This window comes from Tupaia chinensis, unplaced genomic scaffold (genome assembly GCF_000334495.1).
Source record: "Tupaia chinensis unplaced genomic scaffold, TupChi_1.0 Scaffold000532_1, whole genome shotgun sequence".
Lineage (NCBI taxonomy): Eukaryota > Metazoa > Chordata > Mammalia > Scandentia > Tupaiidae > Tupaia > Tupaia belangeri.
The window spans coordinates 9,825,519-9,844,710 of record NW_006160045.1 but is presented as its reverse complement, the minus strand read 5'-3'; the positions used below and the strand labels follow the sequence as shown (position 1 = coordinate 9,844,710).

General features: G+C 40.7%; 2 protein-coding genes across 2 annotated transcripts in view; one reads left to right on the top strand and one right to left on the bottom strand.

Moving 5' to 3' along the window:
* The window catches only part of CNIH4 (cornichon family member 4), a gene marked incomplete at its 5' end in the record, with an annotated part of 26,056 nt that extends 20,189 nt beyond the window's left edge, over window positions 1-5,867 (top strand). Inside the window, 1 exon segment of the mRNA XM_014591115.2 lies at window positions 5,667-5,867. Coding sequence (XP_014446601.1) covers window positions 5,667-5,694 — 28 coding nt within the window.
* An 8,847-nt stretch (window positions 5,868-14,714) lies between these two features.
* Window positions 14,715-19,192, bottom strand: part of WDR26 (WD repeat domain 26) — a gene marked incomplete at its 5' end in the record, with an annotated part of 67,751 nt that continues 63,273 nt past the window's right edge. The window contains 1 exon segment of the mRNA XM_006157271.3: window positions 14,715-18,936. Within this exon segment, the coding sequence (XP_006157333.2) occupies window positions 18,911-18,936 (26 nt within the window).

Sequence of the window (19,192 nt, the reverse complement as noted above, 5' to 3'; positions counted from 1 at the left end):
TTTTGCTATAGGGCACGTGTGCTTACCAGAAAGATAGAGAGAGACAGAGAGACAGAAAGCGAGAAATCACCCCTGAGGGGGGATGGCCATGCTGCACTCCCTTCTCCTCCATTCTCCTCTCGGGATCTTGGGCATGCATGCACACGCGCCTAGTGTGAGTTTAAGCCACTGGGTCTGAGACTCAAACTGTGGTCGACTACATGGGAGTCCAGCGACACAACCCTTATGCCAACTGCTGGCCCCAGTAATTATTTTATTTAACTGTATTCTTTGTCATTATTTTATTTTATTTTTTATAGTTGACTAGAGAGAGGGAAAGTGAGAAAGCTAGCTGCCAGGTCTGGGACTCGAACCATGGTCAGCTGTGTGGGAGTCCAGCTGCCTTAACCACTACAGCAACTGACAGCCCCTCTAGGGAATCATCTTACTCATGAGAGTTCTCAGCAACTTATACCCAAATTTAGCTTATCTTTCTTAGCAGTATAGAATTCAGGTGTCATGCTGAATCTCCATCACGTTAAGAGGTCTTTTCTGATAAAATTGCTTCAGTTCTTCAGTTATTACATATTAGAAATAAGAATTGATATGAAGGATTGGCCATCAGACATGGAAGCTTTACGTAGTCCTGCTTAAAACTTAAACTTATGGGGCTAGTAAGTGGTGTAATAGTTAAGGTGTGGACTCCCACATGGCTGATCATGGTTTGAGTCCCAGACCTGGTGGCTTAAAAATCACACTGAGTATTTGTGAGTTTGTGCCCAAAATCCCAGGAGGAGAAGGAATGGGGCATGGCCATCCTACTCACTTTCCTTCTCATTGTCTCTGTGGCAAGTGTACATACCCTATGACAAAAACCAAAACGAAAGCAAAACTTCCTTATATTTTAGAGAGGAAAGAAAAAAAAAATACTCTTTAAGAGACCAGAAATCAGACTTTAATCTTTGTATCAAACCTTTAATTAAATCATTTCTGTATTTTCCCCTAGGTAAATTTTAATTTTTTACATAGGCATAAGAACTACTTTGAAGAACTTGTATTGAACTAAACTTCTATCTTTCAAAAGCTCCCAAATGATTAGAAACTGTATACTGATGATTTTTTTTTTTTGAGAGGTTTTTGCTATAGGGTGTGTACACTTGCCAGAAAGAGACAGAGAGACAGAAAATGAGAAATCACCCCCCAGGGGGGATGGCCACACCACAATCCCTTCTCCTCCATTCTCCTCTCGGGATCTTGGACACGCACACACAAACACACACGCCTGGTGTGAATTTAAGCCACCGGGTCTAGGACTTGAACTGCGGTTGACTACATGGGAGTCCAGCGATGTAGCTGTTACGCCATCTACTGGTCCCTACTGATGAAATTTTTTAAAGAAGTGCACATTTGGGATCCATCAGGTGGTGGTAAGGTGCTAGACTTCCATACAGCTGACCACAGTTGGAGTCCTAGACCTGGTGGCTTGCTTTCTCACTTTACCTCCTTCTCTGTGTCTCTCTTGAGTAAGCACACATGCCCTATAGCAAACTTTAATAATAATAAATAAAATAATTTTTTTAATGTTAAAAAAAGTGCTCTTTTTTCTGAAATAGTTTAAAATCGGTCATTTTAGTCTTTGCCTGACAAAGCTGGCTTTCTAAAATCTTTTCACTGTGCTAAATCCAACTACTAGCATATATTACATGGGTTAAAATTAAGAGTTTAGGGACCATCAGGTGGTGTGGTGGTTAAAGGCACTGGATTCCCACGTGGCTGACTGAGGTTTGAGTCCCGGACCTGGCAGCTTGCTCTCTCACTCTCTCTTTCTCTCTCTCTCTCTCTGGTCAAATTAAGATAATAATAACAAATGGAATTAAATAAATAAATAATTCTGTTTTTAAAGAAAGCATTTAAATGGTTTCCTTTCACCACTTGGTTTGCTTTTCTGTATTTTGAAAACTAAAACAGAAAAGGCAATGGCATCAGTTTCTGGTTCTTATAACCTACCTTAGTGCTGTTGTACTTAGTCGTTTCTTTCTTTCTTTTTTTTACAAAATTATTTATTTATTTAATTCCATTTGTTATTATTTTTTAATTTGACCAGCCAGAGAAAAAGAGAAAGGGAAAGTGAGAAAACAAGATGCCAGGCCTAGGATTTGAACCGTGGTCAGCCATGTGGGAATCCAGCATCTTTAACCACCATACCACCTGCCATCCCCTATTCTTAGTTTTTAATACAGGTTGTAAAGATAAAGAAAAAAAGAGCAAAGACATTTAATATTAAGAGCACAATGATACATTTATTCTCTTTTTTTTTTTAAGAGGGAGTTGTCCTATAGGGTGCATGTGCTTTTACCATATCCCTTAGCGTCAATCACAGTTTAAGGGGTCAGGAAAAAAGAGTAGTTTGAGAAGATAACCTTGTAACTTTCCTATTGGCCTTTGGTTGCTTGCTGTTTTTTCTTTTATTTTTTTTTTTAAGGTTTTTGCCATAGGGCATGTGTGTTCCCCAGGGAGACAGAGGTAGTGAGAGAGAAAGTGAGAAATCATCCCCTTGGTAGGATGTCCATGCCACAATCCCTTCTCTATTTACCTCCTGTGATTTTGGGCATGCACACAAAAGCACCCAGTGTGATTTTCAAGCCACCAGGTCTGGAACTCAACCAGGTCAGCCATGTGGGAATCTAGCAACGAAACCATTTACACCATCTGCTGGTCTCTGGTTGTCCTTTTCTGGTCAAATTAAAAATAAAATAAAGTTCTGGGACCAGCAGTTGGCGTAATGGCTATATCGCTGGACTCCTATGTTGTCGACCACGGTTCGAGTCCCAGACCTTGTGGCTTAAACTCATTCTGGGTGTGTGTGCATGTATGCCCAAGATCCCAAGAGGAGAATGGAGAAGAAGGGATTGCGGTGTGGCCATCCCCCCTGGGGGGTGATTTCTCATTTTCTGTCTCTAGGTCTCTCTTTGTCTTTCTTGGGAGCTCACACGCCTTATAGCAAAAACCTCTTGGAAAAAAAACTTGTCGTGTTGACTGAAATAATATATATAATAATAATAATATATATAAAGCACAATTTATTTTAGTTTTTTGCCATACGTAGCATATGCTTGCCAGAGAGAGACAATGAGAGGGAAAGTGAGAAATCGTCCTCTAGAGGAGGTGGTCATGCTGCAGTCCTTTCTCCTCCATTGTCCTCCTGTGATTTTGAGCACACATGCATATGTAGCTAGTACGAGTTTCAGGCTTCCAGGTATGGGATTCAAACCATGATTGGCCATCTGGCAGTCCAGTGCCTTTACTACTATGCCACTACTGGTCCACAAAAACTTATAAAATACAAACTTCAGGGCTGGCAGATGGTGTGGTGGTTGAGGGTGCTGGACTCTCACATGGCTGACTGTGGTTAAAGTCCCAGACATGGTGGCTTGTTTTCTCACTTTCTCTCTCTCTCTGATCAAACCAGAAGATAATAATAATAATAATAAAGTTAAATAAAGAATAATTCTTAAAAAATATAAACTTCTATTAATCTGTGCTGTACACTGAATACATTATTATGGCTAAATTCGGACAAATAATCATTTATGCCATTAGTAATATAAAGATATTTTTATGTATTTTAGTCTCAGGATTTTGGAGTCACAGGGCTCAGTATTCAAGAAAAGGAAAGTTTATTATCATTGTTTGTTACTGTGGTAGTTTTTAAAAATTATCTCATTGTTCTTTTAAAGGTTTTTGCCATAGGGCATGTGTGATTGTCAGAGAGGAGAGAGACCTCAGTGAGAGGGAAAGTAAGAAATCACCCCCTGGGAGATGGCCATGCTGCAATCCTTTCTCCTTCATTCTCCTCTTGGGATTTTGGGCATGCACAAACAGGAGCCCGGCATGATTTTCAAGCTGCTGAATCTGGGACTTGAACTATATATAGTTGACTGTGTATAAGTCCAGTACCTTAACTACTATGCGACCTGCTGGCTCCACTGTGGCAGTTTTTTTTTTTTTTAAAGAATGTTTTATTTAATTTTATTTATTATTACTTTTTAATTTGCTATAGGGCATATGTGCTCACCAGAGAGAGACAAAGAAAGAAAGAAAGGGAAAGTGAGAAATCAAGCCACCAGATCTGGGACACGATCTGTAGTCGGCCATTTGAGAGTCCAGTCCTTCAACTACCATGCCACCTGCTGGCCTCACCATGGCAATTTTTTTTGAGAGAGATTATAGGGTGCGTTCGCTCACTAGAGAGACAGAAAGCGAGAAATCACCCCTTGGGATATGGCCATGTCCCAATCCCTTCTCCTCCCATTCACCTTTCGAGATCTTGGGCATGCATACACATGTACCCTATGTGAGGTTTTGTGTTTTTTATTTTGGAGAGGTTTTTGCTATAGGGCAGCTATGCTTGCCAGAAAGACAGAGACAGACAGAAAACGAAAAATCACTCCCTAGGGGGGATGGCCACGTCGCAATCCCTTCTCCTCCATTCTCCTCTTGGGATCTTGGGCGCATGCACATGCACCCGGCGTGAGTTTAAGCCTCCAGGTCCGGGACTTGAATCGCGGTCGACTACATGAGAGTCCAGCGACATAGCCATTAAGCCAACCACTGGTCCCCCAATGTGAGTTTTTCTTTCTTTTTTTTTTTTTTTCCCCCAATATGAGTTTTAAGCCTTCAGGTCCAGGATGCAAACCATGGTCGACTATGGTAGTCTACTGATGTAACCATTATGCTATCTGCTAGTCCCAAGTTTTTTTTTTTTGAGAGGTTTTGCTATAGGGTGTGTGCGCTCGCCAGACAGACAGACAGAGACAGACAGAAAGCGAGAAATCAACCCCCACTGGGGATGGCCACGCTGCAATCCCTTCTCCTCCGTTCTCCTCTCAGGATCTTGGGCACGCACGCACACGCGCCAGGTGTGAGTTTTAAGCCACCGGGTCCGGGATGCAAACCGCGGTCGACTACATGGGAGTCCAGCGACATAGCCATTATGCTAACTTCTGGTCCCTAGTCCCAAGTTTTAATAGAGTATTTAGTGGTGACTGCTATGTGTTAGACACCGTAAAAGGCCCTGCAAGGCACAGAACAGCACAAAATCCCTAAAGTAAAAGCTTATGCTCAGTAATTGCAGTACTGGGTGTTATACTAGTATAAGACAGTGGTGATGCCTAGTGGTGATGTCTCAGAGGAGGACACAATCCAGTGGTAGAGACTACCACATAAACCAAAGCTTGCAGGAAGCTGAGGAACTGTGGAAGCAGGCCCTGGCCCAAGTGAAGCCTTAGAGCCCAATCATGAAGCCCAGGTAGGAATTTGCTAGGTTGACGGGAGTGGAGACCAGAGGGAAGGATTCCAGGCATAGCAACAGTATGTTGTATCTGGCTAGAGAATTAAAGCTTTTTTTTTTTTTTTAAACTATACCCAACATTCCTTTTAGGTTATACTCCTATATCCCATTCTAACCTCACCTCCAGTTACTTTTTTTAGTAAAAAAATTAGGGCATTGAAAGCCCTTAGTATAGTCTTGTCTTTAAGTATAAATGATTATCTTTTTCCTTAGCTATGAATGATTATAAAATGAGTGTCCCTCTTATGAGCCTTAGGGATGGAAGTCTGCACAGCTCCAGACTCTCTAGGAATAGTCTTAAGGAAATATTAGTAACATTAATCTCTTCTTTCCACAGTATGATTTTAGCTTTGATAAATGACTGAAGCTGGACAAGCCATGGTTCAAGTCAGCCGATACTCCAGTGCACAGCCGCGGAGCCAGAGACGACTTAAATCATCCGTAGAACCAAGACCATAGCAGTATATATTTTCCTCTTTGAACAAAAAAACTATTTTTTGCTGTATTTTTACCATATAAAGTATTTAAAAAACATGAATTGAGTTTTTGTAGATTTTTGGTTCTCAACTTTCACTCGAACCCCAATACATGGAGGTGTTTTCATCATCTACATGCTGAAGATGGTTATTTGTATGTAAGGACAAGACTGCCGTCCAGCCTTGCAAGCAAAGGAATAAAGGACGCGCCTTAAAGGGAAAACTAGGTGGGCAAAGCCACTCTTCAAGTCTGCTGAAGCAGAGTGCAGAACAACACAGTTAATCTGGACACAAGAAGAAAGGTTTATAGCTTGACCATCTCTGTTACCAAATCTGAAATTGAAAATATTCCAAAATCTGGGACCAGTAATTGGTGTAATGGCTATGTTGCTGGACTCCCACAGTCGACCATGGTTTGAGTCCTGAACTTGGTGGCCTAAAACTCACAGCGGGCAGGTGTGCATGTGTGCCAAAATCCCAAGAGGAGAATGGAGGAGGAGGGATTGCGGCATGGCCATCTCCCCCAGGGGTGGTGCGATTTCTCACTTTCTGTCTCTCTCTCTCTGTGTGTCTCTCCAGCGAACATACGTGCCCTATAGCAAAAATCTCAAAAAAAAAAAAAAAAAGAAAAAAGAAAAAAAAGGAAAGAAAATACTCAAAAACCTGAAACTTTTTGATCACTGACACAATGCCTCAAGTAGAATATTCCAAATCTGACAGGTCACAGTCAAAATGCTGCAAGTATAAAAATATTATGTAAAATTGTCTGGCTATGCATATAAGGTGTGTGTGAAACAAATGAACTTTGTGTTTAGATTTGAGTCCCAAGAAATCTTATGTATATGCAAATATTCCAAGATCCAAAATCTGAAACACTTCTGGTTCCAAGCATTTTGGATAAGGGATATTCAACCTTTAGTACACTTTTTGCCTATCTTGTGGCAACTTAATATATTTAATATGGTCTAAAGATTTATGAGTCTGGGACTGTCAATCTTTTCAGGGGGCTGGCAGTGTGATGGTTAAGGGCGCTGGACACCCATATGGCTGATCACAGTTCAAGTCCTTCTCTTTCACTCTGTCCCTCTCTGGTCAAAATTAAAAATAAATAATAAAGTTAAATAAAATAATACTTGAAAAAAAAAGTCTTTTCGGGACCAGCAGATGGCATAATGGGTATGTAGTTGGACTCCCACGTAGTTGACCACAGTTCGAGTCCCAGACTCGGTGGATAAAACTCACACCTGGTTAATGTGTGCCTGCCCAAAATCCTGAGAGGAGAAGGGATTGCGATGAAGCCATTCCTCTGGGGGTGGTGGTGGTGATTTTTTGCTTTTTGTATCTGTCTCTCTGTCTCTCTGGTAAGCACACATACCCTATAGTAAAAGTCTCTCTTAATAAAAAGAAAAGTGGGGACCAGCAGGTGGTGTGGTGGTTAAGGCACTGGACACTCCCATATGGCTAACTACAGTTGGAGTCCTGGATCTGGTGGCTTGCTTTCTCACTTTCTCTCTCTCTCTCTCTCTCTCTGGTCAAATTAAAAGAAGTAAATTAATAAACAAAATTAAATACATAATTCTTTTTTTTAAAAAAAAAAGTATTTCAGGTTGGCATGTGGTGTGGTGGTTGAGGGTGCTGGACTCCCACATGACTGACCGTGGTTCAAGTCCTGGACCTGGTGGCTTGCTCTCTCTTTCTCTAGCTCTCGCCCTTATGGTTACATTTAAATAAGTAAATAAAATAAAGTTAAAAATAATTCTCAAAAAAAAAAAAGATGATAACTACAGTTAAGGGACCAGCAAGTGGCGTGGTGATTAAAGGCACTGTATTTCCACATGGTCAACTGTGGTTCGAATCCTGAACCAGGCAGCTTGCTTTCTTGCTTTCCTCTTCTCTCTCTCTGTCTCTCTCTGATCAAATTAAAACATAAGGGACCAGCAGGTGGCGTGGTGGTTAAGGCGCTGGACACTCCCACATGGCCAACCACGGTTCAAGTCCTGGACCTGGTGGCTTTCTTTCTCACTTTCTCTCTCTCTCGCTGATCAAACTGGAAAATAATAAGAAACAATTCTTTTAAAAAATAATAACAGGGGACCAGCAGGTGGTGTGGTGGTTAAGGCACTGGATACTCCCACATAGCTGAACACAGTTCAAGTCCTGGACCTGGTGGCTTGCTTTCTCACTTTCTCTGTGTCTCTCTGGTCAAATTAAAATAAATGAATGAATAGATACAATTATAAATAAATTATTTTTAAAAATAATAAATGGCATTAAATAAATAATTTTTAAAATAAATCGTTAAATAATTCTTTAAAAATGTTTGGGAACCAGCAGTTAGCGTAATGGCTATGTCGCTGGATTCCCACGTAGTCGACCGCGGTTCGTGTCCTGGACCCGGTGGCTTAAAAAACTCACGCCGGGCGCGTGTGCGTGCGTGCCCAAGATCCCGAGAGAATGGAGGAGAAGGGATTGCGGCGTGACCATCCCCCCTGGGGGGTGATTTCTCGCTTTCTGTCTCTATGTCTCTCTCTGTCTGTCTGGCGAGCGCACGCGCCCTACAGTGAAAATCTCTCCAAAAAAAAAAAAAAAGTTTTATAAGAATGTTCATGGAAAATGGCATATCTTTGCAGAATTTGTAAAACCTTATAAGCCTTTTGTGAAGGTACAATATAATTTCCTTATGGAAAGGTAAAATAAATTTAAAAAGATTTTATCCAGGGAACCAGCAGTTCGCATAATGGCTATGTCACTGGACTCCCACGTAGTCGACCGCAGTTCGCGTCCCGGACTCGGTGGCTTAAAACTCACGCCGGGCGCGTGTACGTGTGTGCCCAAGATCCCGAGAGGAGAATGGAGGAGAAGGGATTGTGGCGTGGCCATTTACCCTGGGGTGTGATTTCTTGCTGTCCCTCTGTCTCTCTCTGTCTGGCGAGCGCACGCGCCCTATAGCAAAAACCTCTCCAAAAAAAAGAAAAAAAGAAAAGATTTTATCCAGAGTTTTCATTTAAAATCTATTGCATCCACAATCACCCCCAAACCTATACAATCCCACTGACTCTTACTAGGTCTCCTGATATATATTTAAATGTGTTTGGAGAGGTGATCTGGTAGAAAATACTCAACATTATACTTTAGTGTTGCTTGCTAAGCATTGGCATTTAGGCAAATGTAACTGTTTTATGGAAGTCCAAAAGGGTTACTGATGAAACAGATTGATGGCTAAACAAGGCGTATAGCCCCTAAGAGATCAATGTTGCATGTCCTTTCAGCCCTGGACTGGGTGTAGCTTGGCAGGAGCAGGGGCACTACGCTCAATTCCCTTCACAGACAGACCATGTTTCAAGGATGAAAGTAGTGTCCTGGCAACACATGAAAGAAACAGAAATGGTAGGCAAAGTAAACTTCCTTCGGATGGCCTCTTTGGAGTCACAGAAATCGCGCCTTGTGGTAATCTTGTATTCTTGCCAGGCAAAGGGCTGTCACAGGGTTAACTTTGCTTGCATTCCTTTATTTTTTTCCTCTGAGGCATTGTTTAAACAATGGTTCCTTTACTCTGCCTTCTTCCTAACTTTCAGTGACTCTTAGAGTTCTGCTCAAGCTTTTAAAACAGTGAAGCTGTTGGAACACTCAAATCCTTAGAAGAGACGTTATTTAAAGAAGCTCAAAGGTAGTGGAAGTTTTTGACCAAAATGCCTTATCTTCTCTTCCAAGAATTTTTAACCGAAATAGAAATCCATGTGTTTGAGAGAAGCCTTTGGGCTGTTTACTGTTGTCAAGGCATAGGTTGCCAAGCCTGAGCAACTCAGAAAAGTGCCTTGTTGGGACCAGCAGTTAGCGTAATGCCTATGTTGCTGGACTCCCATGTAGTTGACCATGGTTCAAATCCTGGACCCGGTGGCTTAAAACTCACGCTGGGCGCGTGTGCATACGTGCCCAAGATCCCGAGAGGAGAATGGAGGAGAAGGGATTGCGGCGTGACCATCCCCCTGGGGGGTGATTTTCTCTCTTTCTGTCTATGTCTCTCTCTGTCTGGCGAGTACACGCACCCTATAGCGAAAACCTCTCAAAAAAAAAGAAAAAGGTGCCTTGTTTAAATAACAAATGACTGGGACTCTTTACATTTGAAACATTAACTAGTTAAAACAAAAACCCTGTCTTCTCCCGTATTGCTTGCCTGTATCAAAGTCAGGAAAGGGGGTGGGTGGTCATTCTATTTTTTGTTTTTACTTTTTGAGGCTCTTTTTTACAGAAGAAAAGGGAGGAAAAAGCAATGACTCAAAAGCAGCTATGTTGTGGGTCAGCTCTGGTAGTTAAGGCTGGATCCCACATAGCTGTCTTCGTGGTCCAAATCTGGGACCCAGTGACTTGAAAAATATGCTGGGCATGTGTGTGTGTGTCCCCAGAATTCCAAGAGAAGAAATGGAGAAGGGACTGCAACCTGGCCAGTCCCCTTGGGAGGTAATTTCTCGCTTTGCCTCTCTCTCTGGCAAGTGCATGTGTCCTATAGCAAAACTTAAAAAACAAAACCAAAACAAAACCGATGATAAAGATTTCTAGAAGTTAATTTTCTATGCTTTTCATTGATTGGAGAGTTGCAAGGACCTTAGAGATCATTTGGTCTAACTACATCTAAATAGAAAACTAAGATCTCGAGAGAGCCCGAGGCGTAACCAAGCACTTGGAATCCTAGTGTTCTGTTTCATTTCCCCTTGTCTTTTCCTTCCATCCCTTCAGTGGTAGCAGGTGAGCAGGTGCCCTTGCTTCAGAAGCTTTAGCTGAGAGGGCTGAAAAAGCAAGATCCAAGATGCCACTCAATTGATTAAAGCCTCACAGGCCCCCTCAGCCGCCTTTTCATGACTACCACACAGATTACAGTGGAGTAAGTCTAAACCTGCTTCCCCTGACCTGGTCTTTGAGGTTGAGAGCTATGAAAACCTTTGCAGAGTACTTTATTCTGTGGCATTTCCCATTTTTTATCTGGTATTACAGTTATTTGCCATTAGTTATCTACTAGACTGTACACTCCTGGAGGGCAGAGTACACTTAATCGTATATTTATCTTCCTTCTGTTCCTGGCACTTACTACGGCCTTATACACAGAAACCATAAATGAATGTTGAATGAAGTAAATCTGTTTGTGTTGCTCTATGGCTCTTTCAACAAGCCTGATGTTCTTTAAATCAGAGAAGCAGCAATGGAGCAACATAATGAAAGTTTACACTCTCTATTTTCAAAGCACTCAGGAACCAGCAGTTAGTGTAATGGCTATGTCGCTGGTCTCCCATGTAGTCGACTGCGGTTCGCGTCCCGGACCCGGTGACTTAAAACTCATGCCGGGTGCATGTGCATGTGTGCCCAAGATCCCGAGAGGAGAATGGAGGAGAAGGGATTGTGGCGTGAACATCCCCCCTGGGGGGTGATTTCTCACTTTCTGTCTCTATGTCTCTCTCTGTCTGGCGAGCACATGCACCCTATAGCGAAAAAAAAAAGCACTCACATTATAAAATATTCTAAAACATGGTAGGCTACAAATGGAAACTCCTCTGTTTACCCACTTGAAATCAGCTTTACTCACAATATTTTGTCAGTATTAGTTGTGAAAAGTATCACAGCTGTCCTAAACATCTAAATAAATTTGTTATTATATGTAGAAATAGCAAGATAGGGTAAATTTAAATTGTAAGATTACCATCTAGGACTCTGCCTCCTAAGTGTATGTTTTTTAGGTTTTTGCCATAGGGCGTGTGCACTCACCAGAGACAGAGAAACAGTGAGAGGGAAAGTGAGAAATCATCCCCTAGGGGTAGGCCCACACTGCAATCCATTCTCCTGTCAGGATTTTGGGCATGCACATGTACCTGGTGTGATTTTCAAGTCACTGTGTCTAGGACTTGAACTGTGCGGCCATGTGGGAGTCCAGCACCTTAACCACCATGTCACCTGCTGGCCCCTTGAGTGTATGTTTTAAACCAATTATTTTGCTATGTAGCATAACAAAGTTTGAAATATTCCTGGTGTTGAGTCAGCCTGTGGCCCCATGGCTAAGGAACCTGGATTCCACACGGGCTACTAAGTGGTTCAAGTCTTAGAACCAGCAGCTTGAAACACATGCTGGGGACGTGTGTGTATGTGCCCAAAATCCTGAAGAGAGAGAAATGGAGAAGGGAGTGGTGACCGTGCCGCATGGAGGATTGCTTTCCCCATCTCTCTGGTGAGCACATGCACCCTCTGGCCAGGAAAAAAAATTACTGGTGTAATTAAGCTTCAGTGAAATGGCTATTCTGGCTTTCTGAGGGTTTGTCAAGTGAAGCTTTGTAAATTTAGGCTGTATTTCTCATGAATATTCTAAGATAGTAGGTTTTTGGGGTATGTTTTGTTTTGTTTTGCTATAAGTGTAGTCTGATGACCTCGGGTCATTCAAAGCTTTAGGGTTATTCTGAACTGCAGTAATCACAATAACCACCACTCTGGACCTTAAAGGGATTGTGCATTGAGTAAACTTGGTATTAAGTTGCTCTTTAGAGTAACTTGAGTAACTTTGTTAACATTTCTCTGAAGCTGGGTGGAGAAGAGTAAGGGGGTGGGTGGTCAGAATCAGCTAGCTGAGAGCTCAGAGGTTTGACTGTGGTTTCCTCTTGTGTATTGGGTTTGCTACATCCGCCATGGAGCAATCTTGCTTTCATCTGTATCAGTTCCCATTAAATACTGGAACCTAGTGAGAATGTGAGCCAGTTTAGCAGTCATATTCTGCTCATCAGTTTCAGTCAACAACAGACCACATGTAAGACAGGTTCCATTCGATTATAGTAGGCTATGCCATACAGCTTTGGTGCATAGCAGGTTAGTCCACGTAGGTTTGTGTAAATACAATCTGTGATGTTCACACGATGAAGCTGATGAAGCTGCACAACCGCATTTCTCACTATGCATTCCTGTAGTTAAGCGATGCATGGCCGTACTTACATCCCCCCCCCTTTTTTTTAATTACATGCGCTTGCCAGAGACAGAAACTGAGGGAGAAAGCACCCACAATTGGGTGTAGTCAGGCTGCAATCCCTTCTCCATCCTGTTGGGATTAGGGGTATGCTTGTGCATGCACACAGTGTGTTTAAGCCATCGAGCAGGGACTCTAACTGCACACTTGACCATGGGAGACCCAGTATCCCTTAACCATTAGACCATGGGTCAGGTTTTTTTTTTTTTTTTAAAAGGGGGGCGGGGGCTTTGCCTTAGGGCGCATGCACTCGCTGGAGACAGACACAGTGAGAAAAGGAAAGCAAGAAAGCACTCCCCAGGGTGGATGGCCACTCCACAATCCCTTCTCCTCCTGGGGTCTTGGGCATGCGAACATGTACATGACATGATTTTCAAGCCACTGGGCCCGGCACTCTAACTGTGGTGTCCAGCAATGTAACCGCTACAGATCTGTTGGTGCCTGGGTAGGCTCTTAAGTCACTACTTTCCATTGAAGGACCTTGTGTGGCAGCTATTGAAGGGGCATGGCACCAGCAGAGGCATAATGGTTACAGCGTTGGACTCTCTTGTAGTCGACTGGTTAGAGTACTGGGCCCGGCAGCTTTAAACTCATACTGGGCATGTGTGGATGTCCTGAGAGGAGAAAGGAGGCAGGATCATGGTAAAGAGGAAAGTAGGAAAGGGAGAAAGCATCCTCCACCCCCACTGGGGATGATTATGCTGCAATGTCTTCTCTATTTTTCCCTCCTTTTCAGATTCTGGGCACATGCACACATGTGCCTGGCATGTTTTTCAAGCCACTGGACTTGAACCACAGTTGGCCATATGGGATCTAGCCATCTTAATTAACCATACTGCTGGCTGACCCTGTGGTACTATTTCTTTAATAAAATAGGGAATGTAATTCCTTTAAAATACAATGCTCAAGTTTTTCCAGATTTAATGATTGCACAATGGCCCTTTAAAAAAATACCAAAGCAGGGCTCGCTCCACGGCAGTGTTAACTGCTGCTCAAGAAAAAGTCAGATTCCCTGGGGTTGGCAAGTGGCAAAATGGTCAAGGCACTGAACTCCCACATGAGTGACCATGGTTCAAGTCCTGGGCATGGTGGCTTGCTTTCTCACTCTAAGATGTCAATAACAACAAAGGAAAAGCCAGATCTCATATATAACCACAGTTCAAATTTGTGACATGTACACAAATGTCCAGGACCTGACAGTCTGGAGGACTGGAGGAAGGGGCCTGAGGTATGACCAGATCCTGTGGGGAGTATTCTCATGCTCCTGTGCAGATATGTGCTCTACTATGAATAAAGAAAGATATTCCAGATTAAGCACAGCTTCTTTAGACACAGCAAATCAGTTATTTCACTACTTAGACACTCAGATTAATAAGGAGATATGACACACCAAAAATTACTTATCCATTCTGTTTATTGGATTGAAAGAAAGGGAATACAAATGACTGGTTAAGTGCTGTGCACTGACATGGAAAAAGTGTATTAAAAAAAAAACTCAGTAAAGCAAATCAAAGTTAAAGTTTCAATTAAACAAAATTTTAAAGACATTTAATATACTATACATTTATAAAATAAAAAGTCAACAAAGGATGTTCTGTAAATAATTAGTAGAACAAGTGAAAATAAATATCAGAGACCTGAAGTTTCCATACTTTAATGTAATAATAAAAGCAAAGAAATTTGAACTACTAAATATAATCTGAGAGGCAGTTAAAAAAAAAAAAAAAAACCCAAAATTTAGGAACACAATCCTCTGAAACATTTAATCAGTCCATAGCAAACAGTTTTTACATACCAAAAGCTCTAAGTGTTAACTAGTTCCACCACAATGCCATGTAAATCTTGACAATTTAGAAATCTTGAGATCAATACTTAAGTTCTTTTCTTGATCTCTACAGCTTGGTTTTTAAGTACATACATGCTTTTGTGGATCTATTCCCCTCACCACACACACACACACATTTTCAAGAAGCCAACAACCTTTTCCCTCTGTGCCTAAATATGTCATGATCCAATTCTAGCACACTGACCCTGATAATGAATATGTTTAAGTTAAAGATGAGGACACGGTTTCGATCTTATAAAAATATACCAGTAGTAACCAAACCTTAAACTCAGAGGGCACTTCACATGTGCACAAGACTTTTAGTAAAATTGACAAGAACCTAGAACAGCTGTTTCCAGGACTTTTTATGAATTAAGTTCTCTCTCTCCCACACAGACACACAACACACATACACAGACACACACACACATACATTTTTATACGATTAGTTTTATTAAATCCAGGCTATCTGGATTAAGTAGATAGGGGATGGGTTTTTATAGTTTTTGTAACTATGGCAGCTACTAGAACAATAGCTTAACAACACTGAAAAATTTCAATTAAGTTCACCCTGTTTTTAGAAAGTGTCTAAGTGTAAATGTAAATTCACCTCTCCTTTTAAAAATTAGCAGTTTATATTAAATCAGGTATGGTTTCTGAAATGGGAATAATGTTTTGGAGAGCAACTCAAAAGGAGAGTTGCTAGAGTCTAAATAAGAAATCACAACTAAATAAATTTATACATTTTAGAGATGGGATAAAAAAGGATATTAAGAAAAATGTCTTCTTTCCTCCCCATTCAAAAGCAGCCATTCTTCTGCCGTGAAAGAAACTGACACGGATATTTTCTCTTTCAAGAGATATACGATATATTTACCCACTGTGAGGCAGAGGTGATAGGGTCAGTTCTTGTTTGCAGGAACCAACATCCTAAAAAAGAAAATTTCAAGACGGGGAGGGGTGGGAAAGAAGGATGCTCTATTAATGTCATGAAATGCCACTCTAGAGGCAGAACACTTAATAAAATTCACCACATTACTATTTGTGTTTTTCCAGACTAAGAAAACATTGACAAAATTGAATTTTTTTTTTTTTTTGACTAATAGGTTAATTCCTTAAAGTCAGGGAATCCCTTTTTGTTCTCCCACCCAATAAAATGGGTCAATTTGTAGGGATGTGTGCATAAAATTTCCTGTTTAAACTACTTACCTGGTTTAATATAACACATTTACTTGGCCAGTAAGAGGGACAGAAATGTAGCTGGCATGAATACTAATAAAATACAAAAACCAAAACTGAAGCATTGTCATCCCTCCCAATGAGCTCCCACTCTAATTCTTTACCATCACCCACACTGGTCTTAGTAACCCCCAAATCCACCATTTTACCAATAATAATCAATTATTTGGAGGAAAAAGACATTTAATTTCATACTTATTCTAGCCCTTAATCAATGCATATAACAACAACAAAAACATTTTTAAGCACATGGAAATGAGCCTACTAACCTGATTTTTAGAGCTACAATTCTCCACTCTATTTTAATCTATGTGCAAAAAGTATTGGTACTTTTCAGTTTATACATTTGTGAGTATCTTGTGGCTGGCTTGACAGTATTCTCACTCTGAGGCCAACTAGAGTCTGTAGCGCTATCAGAAATTTTCAGTTAATAGGTATGGATTAGAAAAATCCTGCCATCAGGTACACTACAAAATCTTAGGTTTCTTCACCATTTATGTCGCCTTTCTAGAACAGTCGCTGCATGGCAAATGTATGAAACAGACGTTTACGGCAAATTGGCACAGCAAAGTACCAGTATATATAGGGAGCTGCCAGTTAAGACAACCTGGAGAACACACTCACCTAGCTGCTATAGAAACCTTTGCATAGTTGTTACTCCATTTTAATAGGAGTTATGTTCTTGTAAAATGTGCCTCACTTTTCTACTCCACTTTTTTAAAGTGTTTTTCACTGTACTGCAGAAGCACTCGGAAAACTCAGATCTGGGGCGGCTGGGTGAAGCAGAGAGTAGAATCTGAGTGCCAAATTGCCCGACTGGGCACAAATCTCAGTGACCGTTACCAATGTACCGCAGCACACCGTAACCAATTTTGTAAACAGCTGTGGAGTTTCTATGCCCACATTTTGCTAGTGATGTTACTGTAGAGACTGGGGTGTATTAACGGCTTCAGGGTATACATGAAATCACTTAAAAATATGAATGATTTTAACTGTACTGAGGTAAAGAGAAGTTGCCACTTAATTATATACAGTTACCAATGAAGATTTTTATTCAAGCTTAAAGTAAAAAGTAATTTTAGTTAAGAAAAATGAAGTACCAGATAAACTGTAACATATAGTTCTTTTTAACTCAGAATTATCAAAACAGGAATTCTTTGATTCTCTAAGTGGTGGTCTCTGCAAAATGGAGCTTAAAGAAATCTTTTATATACCAATTTGATAAAATAATCTGCTGACCACGATCTGTCGTTTTCTTTTACTATGGGCTTTTGGGAGAATCCATGCTTTTTTAAGGCCAAATGTGTTTTCTTTCTTCTCCCCTTCCCTGACTTTCCCCTTTCTCCCTGCTGCCATCCCCTACCCCCACCCTACAATGGGAGAATTCCTGACATTCAAGCCTTTCTCTTCTTGGTGAATCCTGAAGGAGTCTACTTATGGTAATGATGTATTACAGACCTGGCTACACTAGGCCTAAGGGGGAACTGGGTACAGGACTTTCTCTTCACCAGACTGATTTAGGGGGTGTATCCCCACCACTCCTCTTCCCAACATAACAGCTGTGGTCACCTTATTTATCCTCTGCTGAAAAACGGAGGGAATATCAAGGGAGACTAAGTATGTTGTATTCAGCTGTTATGGGGCTTAAAAGCACAATGTGAACATTAGGCTTTTGGCTTATTTTAAATGTGAAATTTAAAATTAAAAGTGCTTTTCCATGAAGGAAACCTTTCCTTAAACTAAAAAGGGCAGGGAGAGAGCAGGAAAGACTATCCACAGCACCAGTTTAGAATGAGGTTCAATATGGCAATATCTGAAAAACTGAGAAGGAATATTCTTTAAATTTATGTATTCTATATGTCAAAATATTAAGGGCAATTAAGAGAAATGACTATGAGGTTTTAATCCCAGTTTAAGTATGTTTGTAACTTGCTGAATTCTAATAATCACAATTACACTATAAACTTCCAAAGTGGTTATATCTGCTGATTTCTACTCTCTTGCTAGATCACATCAAAATGACTTTCCAAGTTGAGAAAGACTTGGAACAAGCTTTTCTGAAAACCTAAACTGACTACTGATCTCTCATGTTGGTTACATTTAAAATTCTTTTGGAATCTTGAATTTCTTCAAGATCAGGTACTGATGTTCCATTAGGAATAAAACAAAAGGGGAACCTTCAAAGTGGTACTCCTGAATTTTTTGTGTGATGTCCTTCCAAGCACTGTTTCTGACCATGTCTCATGTGGTATTCCAGGAGAGCATCATTCTTACTGTGTAGCTAAGTCATACAGGAAACTGTTTTTAAGCTGGTTTAGATTCCAAATGTATACAAATGAAGTCACTTTAATCCTATAAATACTTCTTAATTTATTTTTAAAAAATTGTGCTGTTAACCCTTTTACGGGGCAACAAGCTATGTGAAAAGTACAAAACTTTTTGTCAAATGTAATATTGAGAGTGCTTTTGACATAGTTCACTGGTTTATCATCTGGGTCAGTATATACTGCGCAACGGGCAAGGCTAGAATCCATGAACCAAGCTGCAAAGATCTCAAGCTAAATAAGGCGGAAAGATTTGGAGAAACAAAAGAAGGAAATTCTTTCCTATCCAATGTATACTCTTCAGACTAATGCACTCTTTCTATCAAGCCTTCTAAACTGTTAAATAAAGTTCCAAACAAGCATTTAAACTTCATTACACAGAAGAGCAACAAGAATGGTAACCCGCCAGACAAAAGGCAGGAGGGAAAAAAATATATATACTGAGTTCAATGGGTAAGCCTGAATGTAGCACAGTTCTTCACAACCGATGGGGGGATAATTCAACATGGTGTCCAATAACGTTCTAACGACGTGCTTCATCTCAACTGGTTACTATGAAGCAAGGTGTAAATGTTTGGCCCCAATCGGGCTTCAGAAATGGTTCTTTTTTCATGACGAGCATGTCTGTCCAGCTATCAATCATGTTTGTTTGCACCAAATCCCAAGCCATTAAAATACGACTAATTTTAAGTTAAACAGAAGTCGTCTGCTCCAAATTCGCCATCAACTATCCATGCTACTGCATTCCTCTGAATGAAGACAAGATGATATTGATATATGGGGGGAAGAAAAAAAAGAGAGGGGAGGGAGAGAAAAAAAGTTCTCAGTTAGAAAGTTTCAATCCACATAACATTTTAAAAATATAGTAACATTAAACATTATCACATAAAAACAAATTATTTATACTTTTATTATCACAAGTATTTAAAAATATAACTATATCATGTTTTAGGCTAAACTCATGATTATTTCGAATACTGGAGAAACCCAAGTAAATAATCATGT